Genomic DNA, 23,602 nt, shown 5'->3' on the forward strand with positions numbered 1-23,602 from the left:
GCAGGCAGATTCTCAACCACTGCGCCACCAGGGAGGCCCAGCCTCTTTTTCAAACAGAGCAAAATAAAAAAGGCATTTTAAGGCCCCCCTTCCCCTCCTGCTCGGCTTCTGGGGGAAATGCAGCGGGGGGTGGGGGGGAGGTTGGCGGAGGTGGGTGGTGCTGCCACCGGCTCCGCGGGCTCTGCTGTGAGCGCTTCCCTTACAAGGAGCTCGGCTGGAAGCCCTTCCCGAGCGAGGGAGGTGGACGGAAATGGCTTTCTGGCACCTTCCGCTGGGCGGCTCCTGCCTCTCACTGACCGAGGGCTGCATCACTTCCCAGGGATTTGGCCTCCTGGAGAGGGGCGGCCCGGCTTCCAAAAAAGGAATTTTCCCTCAGTGCCCTGATGCCTTGACTCAGCCCTCTCTCTGACTCAGCGCCCTTTCCCCCTTTCCTTACTGCGTTCAGGGGCTCCCTGGCCTGTTCTAAGGGGGATTAAGCAGGAGGAGAATGTGGAACGGACAGGGGTCTTAGAAGCGGGTTACAGTCAGAAGAAGGACGGCTTAGAGTCTGGGAGTTTCTGAACGAGCTCCTCCACAACAGCCTGCATCCGCCCATGGGCCTCCTGTCTCCCGCTCCTGTGTGATGAATAAATTGTGTGCAAAAAGGACACTCTGGACGTTTCCTCTCTCCTTTCTGCCATCTTCCTCTCTGGGGATGCGGGTTCCTTTCTCCGATGACTGATGATCGTAGTTTCTACAAAGGAGCTATATTTTGCTCTAGCAGTTTTAAGTCTGTGGCAGGGATCCCGGGGCCTCGTCACCAGCAGGAGCCCAGTGCTTTCTCTGGGCGTTGCGCCCTCCCTTCTGTGCAGTGAGGCCCGCAGCTGGCCAGAGCTTCTGATCCGCATGCCTGGGGGTCCCCTCCCAGCCCACCACCCAGACCCCGGTGACGGCAGACAGAGCAGGGCTAGCCTCAGGGCTCCAGAGATGGAGAGAAAGCCGGGCACCACGTCGCCCTGAGCTGCGACAGGTAAAGGCATCCTTTTTCCTCTCCATGTCCTCAGGCCACATTTCCAGCATCCCCAGAACGGTCAAGGGCAGGGCGGTGTGCCCGGCTATCCAGCTGTCACCACCTGCTGTGGGATTCCTCAGGCCTGCTGAGGCCGGCCAGGCCTGTCCAGGAGGCAGATGGCCACATAAAAATAGTCAGGGGCCTCGAGGTGCCACTTCTCCAGCTGTTGTGTTGAGTGGAAGCCAGATTTGGGGGGGTGGGGGCCTCAGTGAAGGCATCGGGCAGCTGCATTGGAAGGCAGGGACGGGGGCAGGGGGTGGGAAAGTCTCACCCAACAGAGAAGTCTTGCGACGCCCCCAGCTCTCCCTGGAATGAGCATCCGACACAACGGTTCTCCTGTTCATCAGTTTCTAGTCAATCCCACTGCAGCTGAAACAGGTCATATAGGCAGAGCTGCAGAGCCCCGGCCTGTCTCCTGCTCAGGAAGCCAGGGTCTAGGCGGTGGGTTACGGGTTCAGTGAAGTCAGGTGAGGACGTCTGGTGGCTGCTGGTTGTACCTGAGTCAACAGTCATACAGCTCACACCTGAGAACTGGGGGAGGGTCGGCTTCATGTTCAGTGTTCTTACCCCAATCAAATGAATTTAAAAAATAAAAGAAGCTGGGGTTGAAATGTGTGGCTCGACAGTTTACTTGGTTTCCTCACCTGTGAAGGTGCAGTGGGTACCTGCCTGGAGAGGACGGTGGGTGAACACATCGCGGAAGGACCAGGCCCCCTCCTGGCGCTGGGACCCTCTGTTTCTCCCTGGAAAGGATGAGTGAGCCACGTGGCAGGTATCTGGGAGTTGGTCACACATAGATTTAGGAGGGAAGGGCTATAGAATCGGGGTGAGCGGAGCCATGGGCATGGGTGGGGAGGGATGTTTTCTGAATCTGGGGCCAGAGGGGCCTGTGGGCGCGGGCGCTGCCGCCACCCACTGCATTCCTGGCAACAGCTGAGACAGCTGGAGGGCGGGCTCGGCCTGAGCTGCTTCTGACTCTCCAAAAAGCCATGGCTCTCTTGTGGGGAAGAAGGAAAAAGAATTCACACGGCTTCCCGCTGGTACTACGTACCTTATCTCAGGCACCCTCCCAGCAAGGCTGTCAGCAGAGAAAGCCGCCCAGCCCAGAGCCTCCGGAGAGGGAAGGCACGCCGGACCACTCCCCACCTGCCCTCCATGCCCACCACCCCTGCAGGGAGCAGTCAGGACCAGACACAAACCAGCAGGAGAGGTGGGAAAGCAGTTCAGGCAAATACCTGGAGGATCATAATCAGCTGTGAATGATTCTGACTCTTTTAAAAGCACCACCTGAATTTATATTTAACTCGAACAAAACCCTGGTGGAAACCTCTTTGTTTAGGGAGACATTATACAATTCTTCTTCATTTCCCATTGTACTATTCTGGGCCCCCCTTTCAGAAAAGGAAAGTCCTCCGAGGCTGTGAATTCTGTGCCTCTTTCCTTCCTTCACAATCACTTAGGGCAGTTGCACGTTAAGTCATGTGCTGAGTGTTACAGGCAACACGCAGGAAGTCTAGTCTCCAACCTGAGGAATTTATAACCCAGCCCAGGAGGCAAGACTTCTAAACGTGCAATGCCTGGGCACCTGGGCACCTGGCAGGTTGGTGGGCGCATGATGTGCGGTTGCTGAAGACATGGGGCAGGGAGCAGACGAGAGCTCAGCCCTGACATATCTACTCGGTGTTTCACATCCAACTGGAAGCTGGGACCAGAAAAAGCGCCCATCAGAGCATTGCACCTGCAGGTGGCAATGATGCAGATGAACTTATTTAATCCAATCTACAGGTTTATGTGGCAAAAGGACAAACATTCCCATTTGTGCTTTTCGTTGTGAAAGTACAACATAGCTTTAAATATCTTTCCTGGAAGCTTCTCCTTACACAACAGGCCAGTGGGTGAAAAGAAGGGCTGGAAAAAAAGATGATGAGGTCCAAAAGATCCAGAGATGTGCAGGGGAGGGGCAGGCAAGGTGTAAGCGCCGGGGGGAGGTGAGGAGGTGACTTGAGGGTCTCTTACAGGAAGGGGAGGGGGAGTCCCCAAGGTGGACAGAGATTGTTGTCAGGGGTCCAAGGTCCAAGCAGGAGATATGGCAGGGAGAGGCGGTGGCCAAGGAGAGCAGGAAACAAGAAGTGGGGGGCTGCCCAGGGAGAGGCTCCAGCTCCTAGGAAGGCTGGGGCCAGGGACCCACAGCAGTGTCCAAACCACAGGGAAACAAAGTTCCGTGACTGGAACCAAAGGTCAGAGTTTAGAGCAGGGACAAGCAAAATTAAATCTTTTCCACGAATGATATTGCAAAGCAAAGACAAGGATAACTAATCAGTGGACACAAGTTCTGGCCTATAACATATCACAAAAAAATGTACCCTGGCATGTATAACAACACTCACGGGATTCATCACCCACGAGGCACTGGAAACTACCAATCAACCTCTGGATGTGCAGGCGGGTCATCCCCTGGGGCTCGGGTGTCCCAGGAAACCCCACCTCTCTGGTGCACAGCTCAGCTCCAAGCTGCAGGTCCAGGGCTTTTGCCCTAAGGCCGGTTGCATCAGTGGCTTCTCTGCCCTCCAGCCTAGAAGTCAGTACCCAAGGCTCCCAGCCTAGATGGCAGATCCCACGTCTTGCTAGGACTTGTTGGTTCGGCCAGCCGGCCAGCCATCCAGCCCTGCCCGTGCTTTCCTGGGGGTCAGCTCTGCCTGTGCAAACAGGTCCTGTCGAATTCTCCTTCAGCTGTTTCCACAAGCCTGCACTCTCACACACTCAGGGGCAGCCTGCTTCCTTAATATTAACATGAAAAAAGTAAGCATGATGGCGATCACTATTTGTTCCAGCCCATCACATTATCATAAATGTTATTTTTTGTCTGTTGCGGACGTTGCTAAACCTCGCGAGGATTATAGTCAGGACCTAATGCTGTCCAGGACGCAGTAAGGACTGTTGAAGAAAACAGGGAATAAATCAATGAATCACCATTGAAGACTTAAACAGTGTCCTATGACGGGAGCAGGTGGGACCCAGCCGCTGACCTTAGCAGCCTTGCTGCCAGTGAGCAGGTCTGAGGGCCAGGCAAGGTCCCGGGGACGGTTCCCGGGGTAACGCACGGCCAATTTTCCCTGTACTTCTCACCCGCTTCAGCATGGTGCTCTGTTTGCCCCTCTCTGTGTCCCTCTCCCCTTTTCTCCTCCTGCCCTCTTCTCTCTTTCCCGACTAAAAGGTGGAACTTACTGTTTGTTCTATCAACTAAGTCAATATTTGATTTTAAATAAAAGGTAGCTGAGTATATATTTCTCCATCATACACACACACACAAAAACAACTACCTTCCAAATCACATAATCACTTAGATCAATTTCTATTTTGCTTAATGTACCCTTAATTTTTTAGAGCCCAATGGTCTCAAGCAAGGTTGCCTTCTACAACCCGGGATGGAGATGTGTGTTTATGGGGTACCAACCACACATGCCTAGCACCTGCTCTGTATGGGGCGCCAAGAGAGAAAGAAGACTTTCCATATCCCCCCACAATATGCCCAGCCACCCTGCGGGGCTGCAATTACGGCCCACGTCTCCCTGCAGCAGAGCCGAAATGAAGCCCACCTGCCTGACCTCAGACTCCCCGTGGCACTGATCTTTCTTAGTGGTGAGTTATGTGCCCCAATGTCCCCAAGGAGAGGACACAGCAGAAGTCACAGAGAAGGGGACAGAGAACACTGCAGCTCTCCTGCGGCGGGTACAGATGAAATGGCAGGGGGAGGCATGCTGGGCAGAGCCAGTAGGAGAGCACCACCCATTCCCCCCCACCCCCCCTCAGCTGGGTGCCGTCCTGCGGCTCCCGGACCACCTCTACCTGGATGGGGTCTGGCCTGCAGTCCCCGCAGATGCCTTCCTCTTAAAGGGAGGGACATCAGGGCTAAGAAAAGACAGCAGGAAGTGTGTCCAAAAGTTATTAATTAATTAATGGTGTTTGGGGGTTGGATGTTGTCTTTTGTTAGTTTTCAGTCTTTTCCAACTTTTCTGAAGCTTGTCTGTTACTCTCCTTTTTAAAAATTGTGGTAAAAAGCACATCACCTGAAATGCACCATTGTGGCCGTTTTTAAGTGTTCAGTTCAGTGGTGTCCACATTGTTGGGTACAGATCTCCAGGACTTCATATCTTGCAAAACTCATCGTTTAGTTGTTTTATTTATTTGGCTGTGTTGGGTCTTTGTTGCCGCGCGCGGGCTTTCTCTAGTTACGGCGAGCAAGGGTTACTCTTTGTTGCGATGCGGGGTCTAAGCACGCAGGCTTCAGTAGTTGTGGTGCATGGGCTTAGTTGCTCCGCAGCATGTGGGATCTTTCAGGTCCAGGGCTCGAACCCGTGTCCCCTGCATTGTCAGGCGGATTCTTAACCGCTGTGCCACCAGGGAAGCCCCATCTTTAGTTTTTAATGGAAAAATAATATAAAGACCTTTTTAAAAATATTACCTGCCCAAGGCCAGTCCTGAAAGCTGCTGGACCTCAGCTGGTTTAAAAAACCCTGGTGAAGGCGTGTCTCCTCACCTCCCCTTCCCCAGCCCCTGATGGAAACCCTCCAGAGCTGGTCTCAGTTGGCGGCCCCCGGACCCCCACCCCATCCAGCACTGTGTCCCCTCCACCCTCCTCGCTGATGGCTGCTGCCTCTGCCCCAGCCCTACACACCCTGCCTGTGTGTTTGAGATAAGGGGCCGGGGTCGGGGGAAGCTCTGGACACCTGGCTGCAGAGCCCTTGACCCCCATGTACTGCAGAGGGAGAAACGGGCTCCGTGGCCACACAGCTTGTCAAGTGGTCACGGGGGACCAGATCCCATGGTTCTGTCACCCCATTCAGAGCCCATCCTTTTACAAGAAGCTGAAGCTGGGGATCAGAGAAAGTGGTCAGGATGGAGCTGACTTCACGTTTCAGAAAATAAGGAATGCAGAGGGTGAGGCTTGGCTGGTGAAAGCCATTGGGTTCGTTACGGGTGAGACATTGTTCCTCTTTGCTACAGAACGTGGTAACAATTCTGTTACCATCCGATCACATCTGTTATAAATTTGATTTTCTAGACAGCTTTATACATGAATTTCTTCTTCATTGTGCACTTCCTGGATACATGCTCACTACTTCCTTAAAAACAGATGACTCAGGACTGTCAGATTGCATTTTAGGTGAGCTGGGTTTTGTCTGATGTAACTTAGGATGGGTGTTGATCAGTCGTAGGATGTGAGAGCTGGCAGGGAATTTAAAGACAGTCTGGTCCTACTCACTCACCTGCAAATGAGGAGACTGACTTGTCTGAATCTAGAGCTTCCGGGAGGCAGGGCTGAGCATCTCCTCAGAGTTTCAATTCACTTCCCACGCGCGCGTAGAACAAAACAGGCTGCAGTCACCCTCTGTGTGGCCTTCCTCTGGCCCTCCATGGGTTTACCATCACACATCCCGCCCTGTCTGGACTCTTGTCTAGAAAAGGCACAGAAAACGGAGTTGTACTTTTGTTCCCAACCCTGCACAAGATCAGCCGAGGTGGGGTGTGTGTGTGGGAGGGTGCCTGTCACCTGTTCACCACCGTCCGGATGACCCCAACACAGAGGCAGGCGGGGCGGGCAGAGCTGCGAGCGAGAGCCCGGCTTCCTTTGATGTCCAGTTGTCCTACTAGTTGGGCAGCCTGGCTGTTGACTGCATCCCAGCCAGCACAATGCCGGCACAGGACAGACACAGCTCACGCTGGTGGGTTGGGTTGGAACCGAAGGAGCAGTGTCCCCAGCTGCCTGGTAACCATCATGGAAGGAATAGGGATTCACATGCCACCCCCACACACACTTGGCTCCTGTGGACCAAGGGAACCTGCCCTGGTTTTGAAGACCTCCAGCCTTTGGAAGCCCTTCGGGGACATCCTCCTTGTCCCTGGGAGCTGCCATCCTGGCCTCCGGCCACTCCACACTCCTCTGACCCTCTCTGTCCCCAGTCAGGAAGCAAAGCCCATCACCACGCCATCAGCTAGAGAGCCCTGGGACTGTTGCCGGCTGGCTGTGCTCCCCACTGGCCGGCTAAATCCTTCAGTTCATCCTCCACCACCACAGTTTCATTTGCAGTTTCCAAACCGACGGGAGAGTTGAAAGAACAATCCCGAAGCAAAATGCACACCCACACCTTGTCTGGGCTGGGCTTTGTGAACACTCAGCCACATTTCTTCGCCTCTGAGCACACACGCCCACCCTTTCTATGAAGCACGTGAAAGCAGGCTGCCTGTACCCCCGAAATCTCATTATCACACTTAAAATAACATCGGTTAGACATGACCCACGCTCCACACCTGTTCTCCAAAGGCCTGTTGGAGATGAAAACAACCGCAGCACTTGGATCCCATCAGGGCCACTGTCTCTCTGTCGCAGTTCTTTCCCCTCCCTTCATCTTTTTAAAATCCTGAACAATCTTTGTGGCTTTATTCTGAACTCTCCTCGAGTTTCCCAGATCTTCTGTAATCAGATTTACACAGAAATAAAAGGCCCTGCACCCCGTGGCTTGCTCATCAAGCAAGGCAGCCCCCCGGAGGCCCCCACTCTGGCCACCTTCCCTGTTGAGAAAGGGAGGCTCTTCATCATAAAGTAAAACTGGAGGTAGCTGCTGCTGTTTGAGATGCTGAGCCTGGAAAGGCTGGTCTCATTTTTCAGTGGAATAACTGAAATCCATGAGGCAGAGGGCAGCTCATCAGGCAGAGGGCCGAATGGTCTAACCCGCACACCACCCCAAGCATTAGGTGCTCTGTGACCCTGTGTTACAGGGTCTGGGTCTCTGGCCCGGCTGTGATCACGTGAGGGATGCAGTCAGGCCCTGACCTCTGGGGGCCTCGCACTGGGCAGGGCCGCAGCCCCTGGGCCTCTGGAATAAGTGTTCCTCTCACAACCACTTGGCCTGTGAGCCTGGTGTTCTGGTTGGTCAAATATTTGTTTAAATACTATATATGAAATACGACTTTTCCAAAGAATTTGAACCCAAGAAAATTTACTTTCCTAGACAGCACGACGGGGGCCAGTATATAATAGGTCTGCAGGTTCCACTCGTAACCAGGACCCTCAGGTGGACCCACCAGCCACATTCAGGCTCCACGGACATGGGCCCAGGGCCCACTCGCTAGATGAGCAGGACCTGAGCTCCCCTTTGCAGAACTCCCAGGAAGGGAGCTTTGACAGCTTCAAAATGGCTTTGTTGAAGGTGCAGATGGTGGAAAAGCCCAAGAATCAGCTCAGAGCCTCGGCACTCGGCACTCGGTGGCCCCTTCCCGCTCGTCCCAGGAATCGACACCCCACCCCCTCGGCCCCGCTCCACGGCACCGCCCAGCCTCCACTCCCGGTCCCAGCACCAGCCCCTGCCTGACAGAGCATGGGTGGACAGCAACTCCCATCCCAAGCACCGTCCTTTGTCCACCAAGAGTCACATCACATAGAAGCACAACGGTCCCATGTCATTACACGTGTCAAAACCTAGGGTTTTAGCTGCAAATAAGGCCACGGGTGGCTATCACCAGCCTGGTCCCAGAGCTTGACCTGGTCCCTTGGGGTCTTTCTCCAGGGGCTCCTCAGGATTTGGAGAGGACAGGATGGAACCTACCTCCCCATCACCATGACTTTCAGACACGGGCAGGGAGCAGTGAGATCTGTCCCCGGGGTTGGGGGGCTTTTTCCCACCTATATCCAGACCTGGGCAGTGGCCCCAGGTCCTTACACCGCGTGGTGGCCATGGAGGAAACAGGGCAGGGCGAGGGGCTGTGGGAGGTGGAAAGCGAGCAGACAGGGGGTGAGGACCCAGAACTCTGTCCAGACGGGGCCCTGGGTGGTGCCCCTCCCACTTGGGGCCACCGGGACCTCAGGACTCCCTGCCCAGACATCCCTGAGCTTGCTTCGGGGCCCCCTCCTCCCACTAGTGACTGTGACACGGAATGTGGCCCAGGGATGGCCATAGTTGGGGGGGGGAGAAGAGATGGACCGAGGGCTGGTGTGCACAGGAGATGCTTCCCACGTGGGATGCGGGAATGGTTTCCGCAAGCCTGATTTGTAGCTGCTGTGTCTTTAGCCTGCCTGTGCCCTTGCTTGGGCCCCGTCCATGTTAGGAGCAGGGGACCCTTTCACTCCCACCTGCCTTAGCGGCAGTGACACCTAAACTTGGAGGGGTGGCGTGCAGATTCTGTACAAAAGCGTCTAGCACTGAGTCCTCGTCACCTCCCCCTCCCCCCTCATGGTTCAGGGGGCAGGCTGTGCCGCTGGTCAGCAGGGAGAGTCCATCAGAAACTCCAGTAAATCAGCCTCCCCCCCATCAAATCCAGGTGTCCCTGAGGCCATGCCGACACCTATTCTCTGGCTCCAGTGAACACCTTGGACTCAAATTCCACCCAAGGACTAGCTTTGGTGAGGTGGCCATTTCAACAAAGCACTGAAGCTGCTGACGTGGGCACTTCTCTTTACTCAGGGGCTTGATTCCACAGGGACTGAGTGACCAGGCTCTTCCAGGAACCACAGGCCCTCCCTCCACTCCCTGCACCAGACTCAGCACCAGCACACAGATAAAGGGAACATTTCTTTGGAGGCAATAATTAAATGGAGCGATGGCAACATGCAGGCTAAGCAAGGGTGCTTGCTGGGTTGTCTCGGGTCCTGACTGGGGGCATGGGCAGGGCTGTGCCCCGTAACCTGCTTCCTCAGGTGCCCTGTGTGTAAAGAGAGGTATGGGAACCTACAGAAAGGCAGAGAAGCAGCATTGCAGGGAGGGTGAGGGGGACAGGGCAGGGATCTTAAGGTTAAAGAAACTGACCCCTGAAATTGGGAACGTTTGAAAAACTCCAGAAGAAAACATTTTAAGTTCTCCACTTCTTTCAAACCACACACACACACACACACACACACACACACACACACCCGCGTGGCACACAGGAGGCATTTGTGGCACAGAAATACCTGTGAGCCCCGCCTGGCCAGCTGGGCTGCCCACAAGAGTGGCCTGGAGAATCCTGGGTGTCAGGTGGAGCCGTGCGCCTGGGAGGCTGGCAGCTGGGGCCCAGGCTGCTGGGGTGACATCCCCTGGGGGTTGAGGACCACTGAGAAGGTAGGGTGGGGGACCCAGAACCCTGATGCCAGCAGCTAAGGAGTGAAGACTGTTTACCTGCTGGCGGGGCTGTGGGCAAACACTGGGGAAGGGGAGGGCGGGGGTTCAGAAAGGTTGGGCTGCACCTTGTAAAAGGAACAGGAAACCAAGCTTTGCACAGCAGAACTGTCTCCTGGGCCGGGGGAGGGCTTAGCTCATTCCACAGGGAACCCCCGACTTTCCGTGGCCCCAGCGGAGAGAGAAGACACATGAGCTCCATAAGATTGAAGTTTCCTCCCTCCTCCAGCTTCGCACTTATTCACACGCAGGAGGTCCGCGTCCACACCCCCTCCCAACAGCAAGGGAGGCCCCGACCCAGCGATGGGGAAAGTGAGGGAACCAGGCGGAGAGCCCAGACCCCTGCCCCTTCCAGGGCCGACAAAGAGCCTTTCCTCCCAGATTCCGGATGGAGAGGCTGCGTAAACTGTGCAGGGCGTGTGTGTGTGTTGTGTGTGTGTGTGTGTTCGTTTTCAGGTCCAGCCATGTGTTCACTTTAATCAAACTCCATCACAAACTGTTCCAAGTGCTCAGTACCAAAGGGCACCTGTATTTCGAGACGGAGATACAGTAGGGCGGAGACGTAAGAACCTGTGCCGGAGCCTGAGTCGGGGGGCGGGGGTCAGAGTCGCCCCGAAAAACTCCACTCCCGTGTCCCTCTACACGCTGGGTTTGAACCCGTGGCGGGCGGGGACCATGTGCACCCCTAGGCCCGCGGTCCGGGAACCCGCGAGGGGTCTCCGGTTTCCCTCTGCGCGGGGCAGCGAAGGGGTGGCGGGCGAGCTTGTCCTTCCCGTCCGCCGCCCGCCCGCTGCGTCTCCGCCCCGACCCACTCGGGTGGGCGCCCCAAGGACCGGCTCTTACCCCAGCAGGGGTCCCTCCACTGTCCCCGGTCTGTTCTCCCTTCCGGGACCGCGCAGGGTCGAGGCGGCCCGGGAAGAACGGCCCCTAGGTGGGGAGTCCAGGGCGCGCTGGCTACGGGGAGGAGCGGAGGGAGGCGCACAGACCGCTGGGGGCCCGGGGTGGGGGCAGGGGGAAGGCGCAAGGACCGCGGGGGCGAGGGGGCTTGAGGCGGGAGCTGGGAAGACCCGGCCTAGCCCGGGGAGATGGGGGAGGGCGCACGGGGGGCGGGGGCGGAGGGGGCGCGGCCGGGGGGGGGGGCGGGCCCGGCCATTGGCCAGGGCGCCTGGGGGAGGGTCGGGGAGGGGTGGCTGGCGCCGAGTCCAGGGCGCCGAGCTGCTGGGCCCGCAGTCGCCGCGCTGTCCGAGCAGCGAGCGTCGAGCTCGCGCCATGAGGGAGATCGTGCACATCCAAGCGGGCCAGTGCGGGAATCAGATCGGCACCAAGGTGGGCGCGGGCCGGGCCGGGCTCCCTGCGGGTGGGCGGCCCGCCTCTCCCTAATCCCTCGGGCCGGGGCAGCGCGGGAGGACCGGCGCGGCCGAGGGGGCCGTCACCGCGGGACCCGGCCCCGCTCCCCGTCCCCGCGGCCCCGGAGCGCCCGCTGGCAGCTCAGGCGCGCCTGGAATTCTGCGGCCGCTCCCCGCGCGCCGCCCGCCTGCCGGGCCGGCCCTAGGGGAGCCGCGGGTGCCAGGGCCCCGGGCTGACCGTCTGTCCTCCGCCCCGCCCTTTGCAAGTTTTGGGAAGTGATCAGCGACGAACATGGCATCGACCCTGCTGGAGGCTACGTGGGTGACTCGACGCTGCAACTGGAGAGGATCAACGTCTACTACAATGAGTCATCGTGTGAGTGGCGCGGCGCGACCCCGCCCTTCCCCCATCCCCGGCCATCCCTCTCTGGGACCCCGGCATCGCCCTGTGGGACCCCGGCCATGCTCCCCCTCCCCAACCCGCGGGGCCGCCCGGCGCGTGGATGGTTCACTCTGGAAAAATCCTCCCAGCTGTAGCCGGACGCCGGGCTCCTCCCTTGCTCGGGGCGGGAAATCCGACGTCGGTTGATTTCAAACAGCATCTCGTCCTCCCCGGCGGGTCTGAGCTCTTGAAGTGGACCCGCTGCTGCTGTGATATCAGCTTCGTGGGTCATGTCCGGCTCTTATTAAAATTTATTTTATCTTTTAAAATTTTATTTCTTAATGAAAGTTTTTGGCTAAAACTTTGAAAAACACTCCCTCAAATGATTTTTCTGGCCCTTTGCAGACCTCCAAAAAGACTTTACATCCCCTGGAAGCTGCAACTACAGACAGAGAGTGTCATTATCTGGTGGAGTTTAGTAAAAATTCCAGGTTGTGGTTTATCCAAGTTTGAGAATAGTATCACCCTTGTCCTGGGTAGCTACATCTATATGGTGGTTACATTATACTTTATTTTTGTAACAACGTTTATTATAAAAGTGATACATGCCCTTCACAAGACAACACAAAACTAAGACATTGAAAGAACACCCAGGAAGTGACAGGAGCTGCCCTTCCATACACGTGTCCCCGGCCCCAGAGATAATCACGCTCCGTCTTTGGAGTTACTACTGCTTGTCCACATGAGAGCTGGGAAGAACAGGACACATAAATTACTGGGTTTTAAAAAGGTCTGGAACAGCAGGACATGGATGGTGAGATTCCTGGATGGAACTGAGAAGAGGGCAATATACATGGCACTTGCTGGTCACCCTCAGGCCTAGCCTGGTGACATTCTTTCTTCAGCCTGGGTATGTGCGTAGCAGGGTGGGTTGTATGTAGAGCAGTTCCCAATGCAGTCCTAGTGACCCCACCCTCATGGGGACAGTTTCTTGCCCAGTTGATGTGAGCATGTGCTTACAGATGAAACGGCACACGGCCACACTTGTCCGTAAATGAGACAGTCTCCTGGGAAACAGCCGTGGACGCACCTGGAACAGGTGCTCAGACTCGCTTGTGGGTTCACGTGCGTGTGAGGGAGGGAGGTGCCAAAGTGTCCCAGCAGCTCTGCCACTCGCTGCAGCAAGTACGATTTCCGTGGAGCTAAAAAGTAGAACTGCCCACGGGTGAGAACTGGAAAATACAGGTGGCAGGAGGTCAGGAGACCTCGTTTCTCATCCTGCCTTTTCCAGGAACTTCCTGTGCCCTGTGCCGGGCTGGCTTCCTCATCCGGACAAGTCCACGGTGGACTGTGTTCTCTGGGGCTCCCCTCCCCCAGGGCTGAGATTCTGTGACTCTAAGAAAGCCCGCTCTGTACATCTCAGGCGGCTGTGCTGGTGGGACTTGCTCCTGGGAAGTCCATTGCCTTAGGAACCAGAGACTGACCCTTGTGGGTGGGCTCTGTTCTCTTCCAGCTCAGAAGTATGTGCCCAGGGCCGCCCTGGTGGACTTGGAGCCGGGCACCATGGACAGTGTGCGGTCTGGGCCTTTCGGGCAGCTCTTCCGGCATGACAACTTCATCTTCGGTAGGTTCTGTCTTTCCTGCTTTCTTCTTCCTCTTATTTGTTTATTTATTTATTTATTTATTTATTTGCGGTATGCGGGCCTCTCACTGTTGTGGCCTCTCCCTTGGCAGAGCACAGGCTCCGGACGCGCAGGCTCAGCGACCATGGCTCACGGGCCCAGCCACTCCGCGGCATGTAGGATCCTCCCGGACCGGGGCACGAACCTGTGTTCCCTGCATCGGCAGGCGGACTTTCAACCACTGCGCCACCAGGGAAGCCCCCTCTTTTTTATTTTTTAAACATCCAGCTAATTTGGGTGCAAGATTAAAAACATCACGTGGTGTAGAAAAGCTTAGAATGGAAATCAGCAGTCCCCAGCCCCATCATAGACAGCTTCTTTAAGCAAAGTACCCTCTGGGCTTCCCTGGTGGCGCAGTGGTTGGGAGTCTGCCTGCCGATGCAGGGGACACGGGTTCGTGCCCCGTTCCGGGAAGATCCCACGTGCCGCTGAGCGGCTGGGCCCGTGAGCCGTGGCCGCTGAGCCTGCGCGTCCGGAGCCTGTGCTCCGCAGCGGGAGAGGCCACAACAGTGAGAGGCCCGCGTACCGCACAAAAAAAAAAAAAAAAAAAAAAGAAAAGTACCCTCTTGGGGAAAAGTAACCTTTGATTCTCTAAATGAAATGCTTACTGGTGATAGTTCTTCATTTTGAAAATTTTTAGACATTAACTTCTTTTTCCCTCTCATAAATGACTATCCTAATATGGTAATAATTCGTCTTTGGTTTTTATGTTGCTCATCTTTTAACTTCAGTGTGTTTATATTTTTTCTTCCATCATCTATAGACAGTTGTTCTGCTTTCTTTCCAAAGGTTGGTGCCATATGAATTTATTAGTTTTATTGGATTTGGGCAAATCTTCCTCCCCGCTTCCTCCACCAGAAAAATGATGGCAGCGCCTGTTCCTCTGCAAACTCCTGAAGAAATTATATAAAATTAAACGAAGTTTAATGTTAGTGTGACCAGCCTCTTTCACCTTGGAGCCATGGTTTTGGGAGTCAAGGTTACTTCAAAGTGTACAAGAGGAGGCAGAATCTTGGAAGATTTTATTGGTACATGAATTGATTCCCTTGTATTAGAATCAGGCAGTGACCTGTTATAAAGGTAGAGCAAGATACCTTCAGCGAGGTACATGTTCACGAAGTTTATGAGTCCTCTTGGTATCATCCCCTTCCCCATCGCAATGACAACCTACACAGGCAGTGGGACAGGCGAAGCTTCTGCTAATTTGTTCAAGGGTTTTTGTCACCTTTGAATATTTCAAATAGACCAGACAAAGGTCTCTGGTGCCCCTTTTATTACATCAAAAAATCTAAATTACCAGTATTTTATAGTCTACAAATGGGGACATTTATATTCTTTACCTTTGTGTTGAACTAGACTTTACATAATTGTCCTCAAGCAAAGATGCTTCAAGACCTACCATCCAATATGGTAGCCACTAGCTACATGTGGCTATTTAAATTTAATTGAAGTTAAATAAAGTCAGTCTACTTCCTCAGTGTACTCGACAACCCAGTGCTCAATAGCCAAGTGTGGCTAGTGGCTGCCATATTGGACAGTGCAAAGACACAACAGTCCCATCACTGCAGAAAGTTGTATCAGACAGCAGTACTCACAGCCTTAATAGAGATATTCTACCAAATTAGGGGAACGAAGATGGTACTGATGTGAAACAGCTTTGATAGAAATTTTTAAAAGTTGACACAATTTTTAACTAAGAAAATAACATGTTTGCCGTGGGGCATGGAGAGGACCCAGGAGTCTGAACGCACTGTGGTGTGCTGTTAGGCTCAACCAATTGTTTTTAAGTCATTCTCCAGTTAATAAAAGAGCCGAGTTGCCTGTGAATGGAGATGGTTCACCCCCATTGCCTTCAGAGTTGGTGAATTTAAAAAAACAGTGTCATTCCATTTTCAGATATAGTTTGAAGTAGTTTAAAAAAAACACTGACTTGAAGTAAGTGTAATTTTAAAAGTGGAAGTTCTCTGCATTTGAGTTTTAAACATGAATATGCTTTAGAAAACCCCACTTTTTTCTTAACAAAACTGCTCGTTGCATAGCAGTCATGCCTATTGTGGGAGAGAGTTTTGTGGGACAAAGCGAAGCACCAGGAAGGTGACCTTAGGCCTCTCTGTACGTGTAACTTTCTCTTTCAGATTCAGGCTGGAGGGGAGTCCGGGAGCACGTAGCCCTAAGCTTTACCCCACACCCCGTGTGAGCTGGAGGTGAACCAGGGGGTGGGCTCTGAGGCCTGGGATCTGTTGCAGTTTCGTGTTCTACAATCTGGAACCACTGGTTAATGTCCAACCTCTATTGCAGAAGATGTTCAACTCCTGACCCCCAAATATTTAACTGGTAACGTCTGTTGCTATGAGAACAAGTGGCAAAATATTGTTCAGAAGCCTCCAGCTTCCTTCTTTTGTCAATGCCGAGAAAACCTCATGGCTGATCATGCTGTAAACACCGAGGAAGCCCAGTGGATGGTGTGAGCTGGAGGAGGGGAGGGTCAAGGCCAAGGGGGCTTCACTGGCTGTGGCTTGCCTGTCGCCGGGTGTCCCCACTGCACTCCGGTCATTGGTTTCCACGCTGTTTAGTGAAATCATTCTTAGTCCCTCGGGCAGCTGAAGGTGTATCTGCTCTTCCACCAAGCTCCAGGCGGGAGGCTGGCCCGGTGCGTGCCGGGCTTGGTGGGGAGGTGCGAGAGTCGTGGGGGCCTAGGAAAGGATGTGATGGTTTTCCAGCCTCATACGAGAAGGCAGCCAGCCAGGTTTCACCATAAAGGGAGTCTGTGTTCCCGAGCGAGGAATGCAGTTACCTGCTGGGGGGGAAACGCCCAAGGGGGCCAGTGAGCAGGACTCAAGGCTGCCCCCTCTGGAGTCTGTCCATCTCTGCCCCCCCGGCTCGATGGCCTCGCTGATGTCACCAGTCCTCTGCTCATAGATATTAGCTCTTGACCTTTTCACTATTACAAACTGCTCCCTGGTGAGTCTCTGTCCACATGTCATTCTGCACGTTTTGGGTAGACTCGCTGAGTCAATGGGACCAAACCTTGATCCTTGTCGCTGACTTGCCCCCTGTGGAGGCCGTTCCTCCTCATGCCCCCAGTGGCTCCAGTGTGTGTGGGAGGCCTTGCCCCAGACCCCCATCAGCACGGTGTTACCAAGCTTTGAGCTCTGTCAGCTTCCTTGGAGGGTAAACCGAATCTCCTTATTTAGTTTGCATTTCCCTCGTGAGGAGTATGCCATGGGTTTGGTTACTTGCACTTTCCTCCTGCGATCTGTGCTTATATCTTTGCCCTTCTTCCTAAAGGCTGTCGTTGTCCTTATGGATTTGTGAGGACTTCTTTAGATGCTTCCCGAAGGGATTCCCCTTGGTATAAGATACGAATCACTAATAGTCAGTACATCTTAAACTTACTGAAAAATCACAGAATTTCCAGTGGTTCTTCTTTTATAGACTTGCACTTTACACCACAGGACTTAGCACTGATAAATGCTGTGCAAGATCCAAAGACATTGAGCTAAGACTCCTTACCCCATGTGTGAGGCCGCCCCCCGGGATAACTGCAGAATCCGGGGGTGTGTCCTGAGACACAGGCCCTGCCCCAAGCGCCCAGAGCCTTCCTTCTGCTGTGGTGCTAGGCGGGTCTCCAGGGGCAGCCCCGGCTGTGTCACTGCCACAGCTGTTTCCCCTATCGGTGCACGGGGGGTGGTGGTGAATTGTTGCCACCAGTGGGTGTAGGACAGAAATCAAGGGAGGTGTCTTTGGCGTAACAGGGGAGAGGTCTGCACAGCATGTGCCAGCCGCGCCTTGGCCCCTCTGCTCCTCTTGTTTTCTGAGTCCACCCGACGCAGCTGAATCCCCTGCCGGCTCCACCTTCAGCAGTGGGACCACCGTGGTCTCTTTTGTTCGATATGTAGGGAAAGTTTGATAAGGGGGCTGATGGATTTATTTTTAAAATTTCTTTAATACATGATTCTTTTCAAAACCAAATTTGATATACCCAAACTGAAGAAATACAAGGCCTTTAAATAGCCTTCCCTTGCTTCCTCAACAGCTGACCATTTTAGCGGCACCTTACCACTGCCTAATTACCAGTTAATGAGAAATGGCAATGCCTTGTCTTTTTAATTTATCTTTAAATCTCTGCATCATTTACTTTGATTTACTGCTTTTTGTAACTTACCTTACAGTGTGCTCTAGAATTCAGTTCCAGTGGTTTCTCTAATATTCCTTAAAATGCATATTAACATATTGATTTGAGTTGAACAATTAAAGTCATTGTTTTTCTGACAGAAAGTAAGTCCAATCTACAGAATCGCTCTGATAATGAGGGCTGCCTTTGCCAGTTAGGTTACATGGCCAATAGTTTTTACAACCTGAATAAGCTAAATCTGCAACCTAAAAATTTTGACAAAAATATATTTAAAACGTTTCGTTAAAAACCATATTTGCAAAGTTGTGTTGGAATTATTTCAAAATTTCCAACCCTGTCTAAGTATACGGGACCACACAAAGAGCCTTTCATTGAAAGCATTAGGTAAGTCTTGGTGCAAAGCCTTTTGGACCAACAGAAGGAAAGTGTGATTGATGCAAGTCAGGTGTTTCCAATTCTGCTTTCCACAAAATTGAGTTTTGGCTGAAAGATGATAAAAATACTTTTTTTTCTTTTTGGCTGTGCCACGTGGCATGTGGGATAGCCAGGGAAGTCCCTAAAAATACTTTATGATGATAGATCACTATTTGATTTTTTTTTTTTTTTTTTTTTTTTGCGTTACGGGGGCCTCTCACTGTTATGGCCTCTCCCGTTGCGGAGGCACAGGCTCCGGACGCGCAGGCTCAGCGGCCATGGCTCACGGGCCCAGCCGCTCCACGGCACGTGGGATCCTCCTGGACCGGGGCACGAACCCGCGTCCCCTGCATCGGCAGGCGGACTCTCAACCACTGCGCCACCAGGGAAGCACACTATTTGATTTTTGGCATTTAACTCTGAAGATCAAATAATTCAATGACATTGTTAGAATACAATTGATTCCATTTACATATTTATGTGAACAAGACTTCTCAGTATTTACATATGTAAAAACAAAGAAAAAGGAATAAAATGGATGCCAAGTACTTCCCCGGTGGTCCAGTGGTTGTGGTGTGGTGTGGCCAAAAAAAAAAAAGAAAAAAGATGCCAAACCTTGTCTCATTCTGGCAATATCTGATGTTCACACTTGGATAAATGAACTAATTGAAAAGAATACAGTTATTGACATTTTAAACACCTTGTGATCATAGGAATTTTTTTTAAATCAGTTTCAACTTAGGATTTATTCCTGTTTGTTTTTTTTTGTTGTTGTTGTTGGTTTTGGCCACGCCGCGCGGCTTGTGGGACCTTAGGTCCCCGACCGGGGATCAAACCCTGGCTGCGGCAGTGAATCTGCCAAGCCCTAACCACTGGACCACCAGGGAATTCCCTATTCCTGATTTTTACATGGACTCTGTGGGATACATTTAATAGAATGATGTATAACATGTTTTGTTTTCAAAAGGGAGTATTTATAGTAACCTCGGAAATTAAAATATCATTTGCAACTATTTGAATCTGCAACTATTTGAATTTATGAAGACGTTAGATGTCAGCTTAATGTTGGGGTATGTAGTTTTTAAATATTTTCAGGGCTACAGAGCAGTGGTGTCTGAAGAGCACTGCATTACAGGAAATGCGCAGTGTCCAGAAAAGCAAAAACGAAAATAAGTTCCTCCCGGCCCCTCTTTGCCAGATCTTTTTAAGTGCACTCCATTCAAACAAACACAGGCCTGTGTATACAGCTTGGAAAAATGCTTTGTCTACTGATGGAGCTTCCATTTTATAACGAAGTGAAACTGAAAGTTAGGATCAGCCAACCCTTTCAGATTAAAAATTTCTTCCATAGAGTAAAGTAGAAATAAGCATGATGGGGAAAAAGCACCGTTGTTTAAAACAAACAAAAGACCCAAAACAGACTAACGAGAAGGTCTCTTTCTAGTTACTTGAACTCCTTGGGAAAAATACAAAGAGTTTCACACATGTTAATCTTACCACGACTGACTGGAAGCAATTTGAGGCAGGAATGAATGACTTCCTGTGCTGGGTGTTTAATTACAGGTGCAAAATAGTGGGTGCTCAGAAACTTTTGCAACCGTAATTCTGGATGATGAACGAGAAGCCAATTAACATGAGAAAGTATTACTGTTTTGAAAAGGAAGTATTTGTGTGTAGTACAAAATTCAGAGAGCCCAAAGGAGAGGGGAAAGCAATTTGTTTTTTTTAATGTATACTTTCTGTTCTCTTTGTCTTTTACCTTGTGGGAGAATTATCTACTTAAAACAAGAATGGAATTACCAGGTCAGAACACACGTACATCTTAAAACTGGCGGATTTTCCTTGTCTGAAGCAGCTGCCTGCCCTCCCACGCTCCTGCAGTGCTGGGGGACCGGCGCCCAACCCTCGCTCTATTATCTAATCGTTTCCTAACACACTTTAAATGTACTAATGGCCCCGCGCAGCTCCCCCCGCCCCATAGCCCTGTCTGAACCGTGTCCCCTCTCTTGCTTGACTCCAGGACAGACCGGCGCCGGGAACAACTGGGCCAAAGGCCACTACACGGAGGGCGCCGAGCTGGTGGACTCGGTCCTGGACGTGGTGCGGAAGGAGTGCGAGCATTGCGACTGCCTGCAGGGCTTCCAGCTGACCCACTCGCTGGGCGGCGGCACCGGTTCTGGGATGGGCACTCTCCTCATCAGCAAGATCCGCGAGGAGTACCCCGACCGCATCATGAACACCTTCAGCGTGATGCCCTCACCTAAGGTGTCGGACACGGTGGTGGAGCCCTACAACGCCACCCTCTCCGTGCACCAGCTGGTGGAGAACACGGACGAGACCTACTGCATCGACAACGAGGCCCTGTACGACATCTGCTTCCGCACACTGAAACTGACCACGCCCACCTACGGGGACCTCAACCACCTGGTGTCGGCCACTATGAGCGGGGTCACCACCTCCCTGCGCTTCCCTGGCCAGCTCAACGCCGACTTGCGCAAGCTGGCCGTGAACATGGTGCCCTTCCCACGCCTGCACTTCTTCATGCCCGGCTTTGCACCGCTCACCGCCCGTGGCAGCCAGCAGTACCGGGCGCTGACGGTGCCCGAGCTCACCCAGCAGATGTTCGATGCCAAGAATATGATGGCGGCCTGTGACCCCCGCCACGGCCGCTACCTGACCGTGGCCGCCGTGTTCCGGGGCCCCATGTCCATGAAGGAGGTGGATGAGCAGATGCTGGCCATCCAGAACAAGAACAGCAGCTACTTCGTGGAGTGGATCCCCAACAACGTGAAGGTGGCCGTGTGCGACATCCCGCCGCGCGGCCTGAAGATGGCCGCCACCTTCATCGGCAACAGCACGGCCATCCAGGAGCTGTTCAAGCGCATCTCGGAGCAGTTCTCGGCCATGTTCCGGCGCAAGGCCTTCCTGCACTGGTTCACGGGTGAGGGCATGGACGAGATGGAGTTCACTGAGGCCGAGAGCAACATGAACGACCTGGTGTCCGAGTACCAGCAGTACCAGGACGCCACGGCCGACGAGGGCGAGGAAGCTTTTGAGGACGACGAGGAGGAGGTCAACGAATAGAGGCGCGTCCCTGCCTTGGACGCCGCGGCTCAGAGGTCCTTCCTCCATCCCTGGTGAGTCTCCTGGCCGCTGAGGGGAGCCCTGGTCCGGGTGTGTGGGGACGGGCCCCTCGCAGAGGCAGCGAGACTGTCCTGTCCGTCATCCGGGATGACGGACATCAGAAGAGTGGGGACTGGCATCCCTACCCAAACATCAGACCAGAGAGGACTTGAAGGAACTCATGGGCCATAAATAAAGGGCTAAATAAATAAACCTCATCTTCTCTTAAGTGTTCAACCATGTCTGGGAATTAGGGGGTTAGAAACCGTGTGTTTCATCCTGTGATGACACCTGGAGCCGCAAGGTGCCGCCTCGTACTGGACGTGCAGCTCTGAACTCGGGAACAACCTGGTCACAATAAACCCTAAGTGCCCCTCTGTCTCTCCAGCCTCTGCTTCCCCGACAGCATCCACCCCTTCCCGGGGTGCAGCCCTGACAGCCCACTCCACGCAGGGAGGGGCTTCTCTTGCGTTGGAGGCTCTCGGGCAGCCCTGAGATTCTTTAATTGGCGGCTATGGAAAGCAGCACATCCCCAAATAAAAGCCCTTGTCCCCATTTGTATGTCCCCAGCACTTACGCCCCCACGAATCTTTCCTGCGTACGGCCCTAGGCTAGTCCACCCAGCCTCCCCTAACAACCTAGCTGAGATTTGGAGGAGCCACAGGATATGACCCTCGGGCTTCCAGCCAAAGCTGGGGACACACAAGCTCAAGGTGGGTAGGGGGCCAGGTGGCGGCTCTGGGAGCTGCTGTGCTTCCTTCTGGGGGTGCAGGATCAGCAGGCAGGCCCCGCACAGGGCACAGGATCCCCGCCCCCCCCCCCCAACCTCACGGTGTCTGCTCCCTAAGACGCCTTTTAGGCTCAGCCTCCATGGGGCGAGCAGGCTCACTTCCCAGGTTCTGGCTTCTCCCCCCTGGAGGGCACTGTGAGCCCAGCTGCTTCAGCCCAGGGAACACGAGCGTGTCACTCCGGGTGGAAGCATTTTAATGCTAGTGCTGGACCCCCTAACCAGCCTCCCCACCCCTTGTGGGTCCCTGAGGAACTGCTGAGCTGAGCCCCTGCCCCACGGTGGTCCTCTGTAATTGTATCCGCTGCGCCTTGGACAAAGTGACCCACAAAACACGCAACATGGCTTGAACTGAGGTGAGATCCTGTTTTTGCAAAAATCTAACCATTTTGTGAGACTACGGTGAAAATCTCTCACCGCCCCCATCTATGCTGGACCCTCACTAGGTCTGACAGGCCTTGGAGGAGAGACGAGTGCCCTGAGCGCCGGCTGGAGGCCAAACCCGAGTCAGGCCCCGACACACTCATGCTCCGCGGGTGTACAGAGGAGCCGGACTGAGGCCACAGCGGCCACTCCGGGCCCCACTGGCCGCCGGCCATGCAGCACCTCATACAGAGCGCAGGGGAGATGTGGGTCACCACCCGAGCGCCATCAGGCCTGATTCACGACTGGCACCACCCAGGAGGCTCAGCAGGGGTGGCGCACGCTGGCCCCCTCTCTGCAGGGCTGTCCTCCTCACCTAACAGCCTCACTCAACAAGCGCCCAAAGCATCCCATGAGGAAGGGAAGGGAGGCTGTGATCGGTACCCCTGCGGCCCCAGCTCCCGGGATGCTGTGATGCTGTTAGTGCTTCTGCGGCCTGGCGAGCTGGAGTACGGAAGAGCGGTCCCAGGATGGGCGGGGGCCACCCGGGCCACCTGCCACCCCATCGGTCCAGTGCTTCTCCAGGACGCCAGCCCGTTCTGTGCCTGAAACCAGACAAGTCACGTCCCACAACACATCTGCGTCAAGAACACACAAGCAAGTTGGAATAACGCTAAAGGAGACAGCTAAAAAGTATTAAAAATGCAGAAATATGTGGTGCCTCCAAGTCCAAATAATGGCATTTGAAGACCTACATCTTCTTTGGGCCACCTTCTGGTGAGTTCTGACCTAGGTCTGTGGCACTGTGGACTCTGGCTTTTCTGGAACCACAACAGCACATCACTCCCTTCTAACAGTAACAGTGACCTCGTGGAAGGCGCAAGGCTTCCCAGCCCAGTGGCGGTGCCCTGCAGTCCAGCCTGCCAGCGCACAGTCCAGCGGTGGTTATACATCTGCTGCAGACCCACACGTAGGACCAAGGCCCGGTTGTGGTCGGCCGAGTGAGGATGTGCTGTCACGGGCTCACTGACTCACTTGGGCCAACACACTTCACACCCCGAGTTCATCCTCCAGGATGAACAAATCTAGACTTCCTGAGCATCTTGTGGGAGCTGAAGAGAACTGCAAACCTGAGACCCTAACAGTGACGTCATTCAATTCCTTCCCGTT

The 23,602-nt window shown here is 53.8% G+C and overlaps 1 protein-coding gene and 1 long non-coding RNA gene across 3 annotated transcripts; one reads left to right on the top strand and one right to left on the bottom strand.

Moving 5' to 3' along the window:
- Positions 1 to 46: 46 nt before the first annotated feature.
- On the bottom strand, positions 47 to 11,170 carry LOC116739169. Of its 2 annotated transcripts, XR_004345477.1 has the most exons (4): positions 11,044 to 11,170; positions 6,319 to 6,507; positions 1,696 to 1,794; positions 47 to 1,420 (listed from the first exon to the last, which is right to left on the bottom strand). It is a non-coding gene; the product is annotated as an uncharacterized LOC116739169 (long non-coding RNA). The 2 variants fall into 2 exon arrangements; XR_004345476.1 differs by lacking the exons at positions 47 to 1,420; positions 1,696 to 1,794 and adding an exon at positions 5,404 to 5,463.
- Positions 11,171 to 11,364: 194 nt separating this feature from the next.
- On the top strand, positions 11,365 to 21,524 carry TUBB6 (tubulin beta 6 class V). The gene is made up of 4 exons (XM_032603344.1): positions 11,365 to 11,526; positions 11,814 to 11,922; positions 13,442 to 13,552; positions 20,180 to 21,524. The coding sequence occupies exons 1-4, from the start codon at positions 11,470 to 11,472 to the stop codon at positions 21,241 to 21,243; spliced, it is 1,341 nt and encodes a 446-aa protein (XP_032459235.1). The 5' UTR covers positions 11,365 to 11,469; the 3' UTR covers positions 21,244 to 21,524.
- The last annotated feature ends 2,078 nt before the right edge of the window (positions 21,525 to 23,602 follow it).

This window comes from Phocoena sinus, chromosome 14 (assembly GCF_008692025.1).
Source record: "Phocoena sinus isolate mPhoSin1 chromosome 14, mPhoSin1.pri, whole genome shotgun sequence".
NCBI classification, from domain to species: domain Eukaryota; kingdom Metazoa; phylum Chordata; class Mammalia; order Artiodactyla; family Phocoenidae; genus Phocoena; species Phocoena sinus.

Bases quoted from the DNA above. Each gene is read 5' to 3' on its own strand.
- TUBB6 (XM_032603344.1), top strand. From the start codon at position 11,470: ATGAGGGAGATCGTGCACATCCAAGCGGGCCAGTGCGGGAATCAGATC. The intron at 11,923-13,441 runs GTGAGTGGCGCG...GTTCTCTTCCAG, and splicing joins CTACTACAATGAGTCATCGT to CTCAGAAGTATGTGCCCAGG. The intron at 13,553-20,179 runs GTAGGTTCTGTC...GCTTGACTCCAG, and splicing joins GCATGACAACTTCATCTTCG to GACAGACCGGCGCCGGGAAC.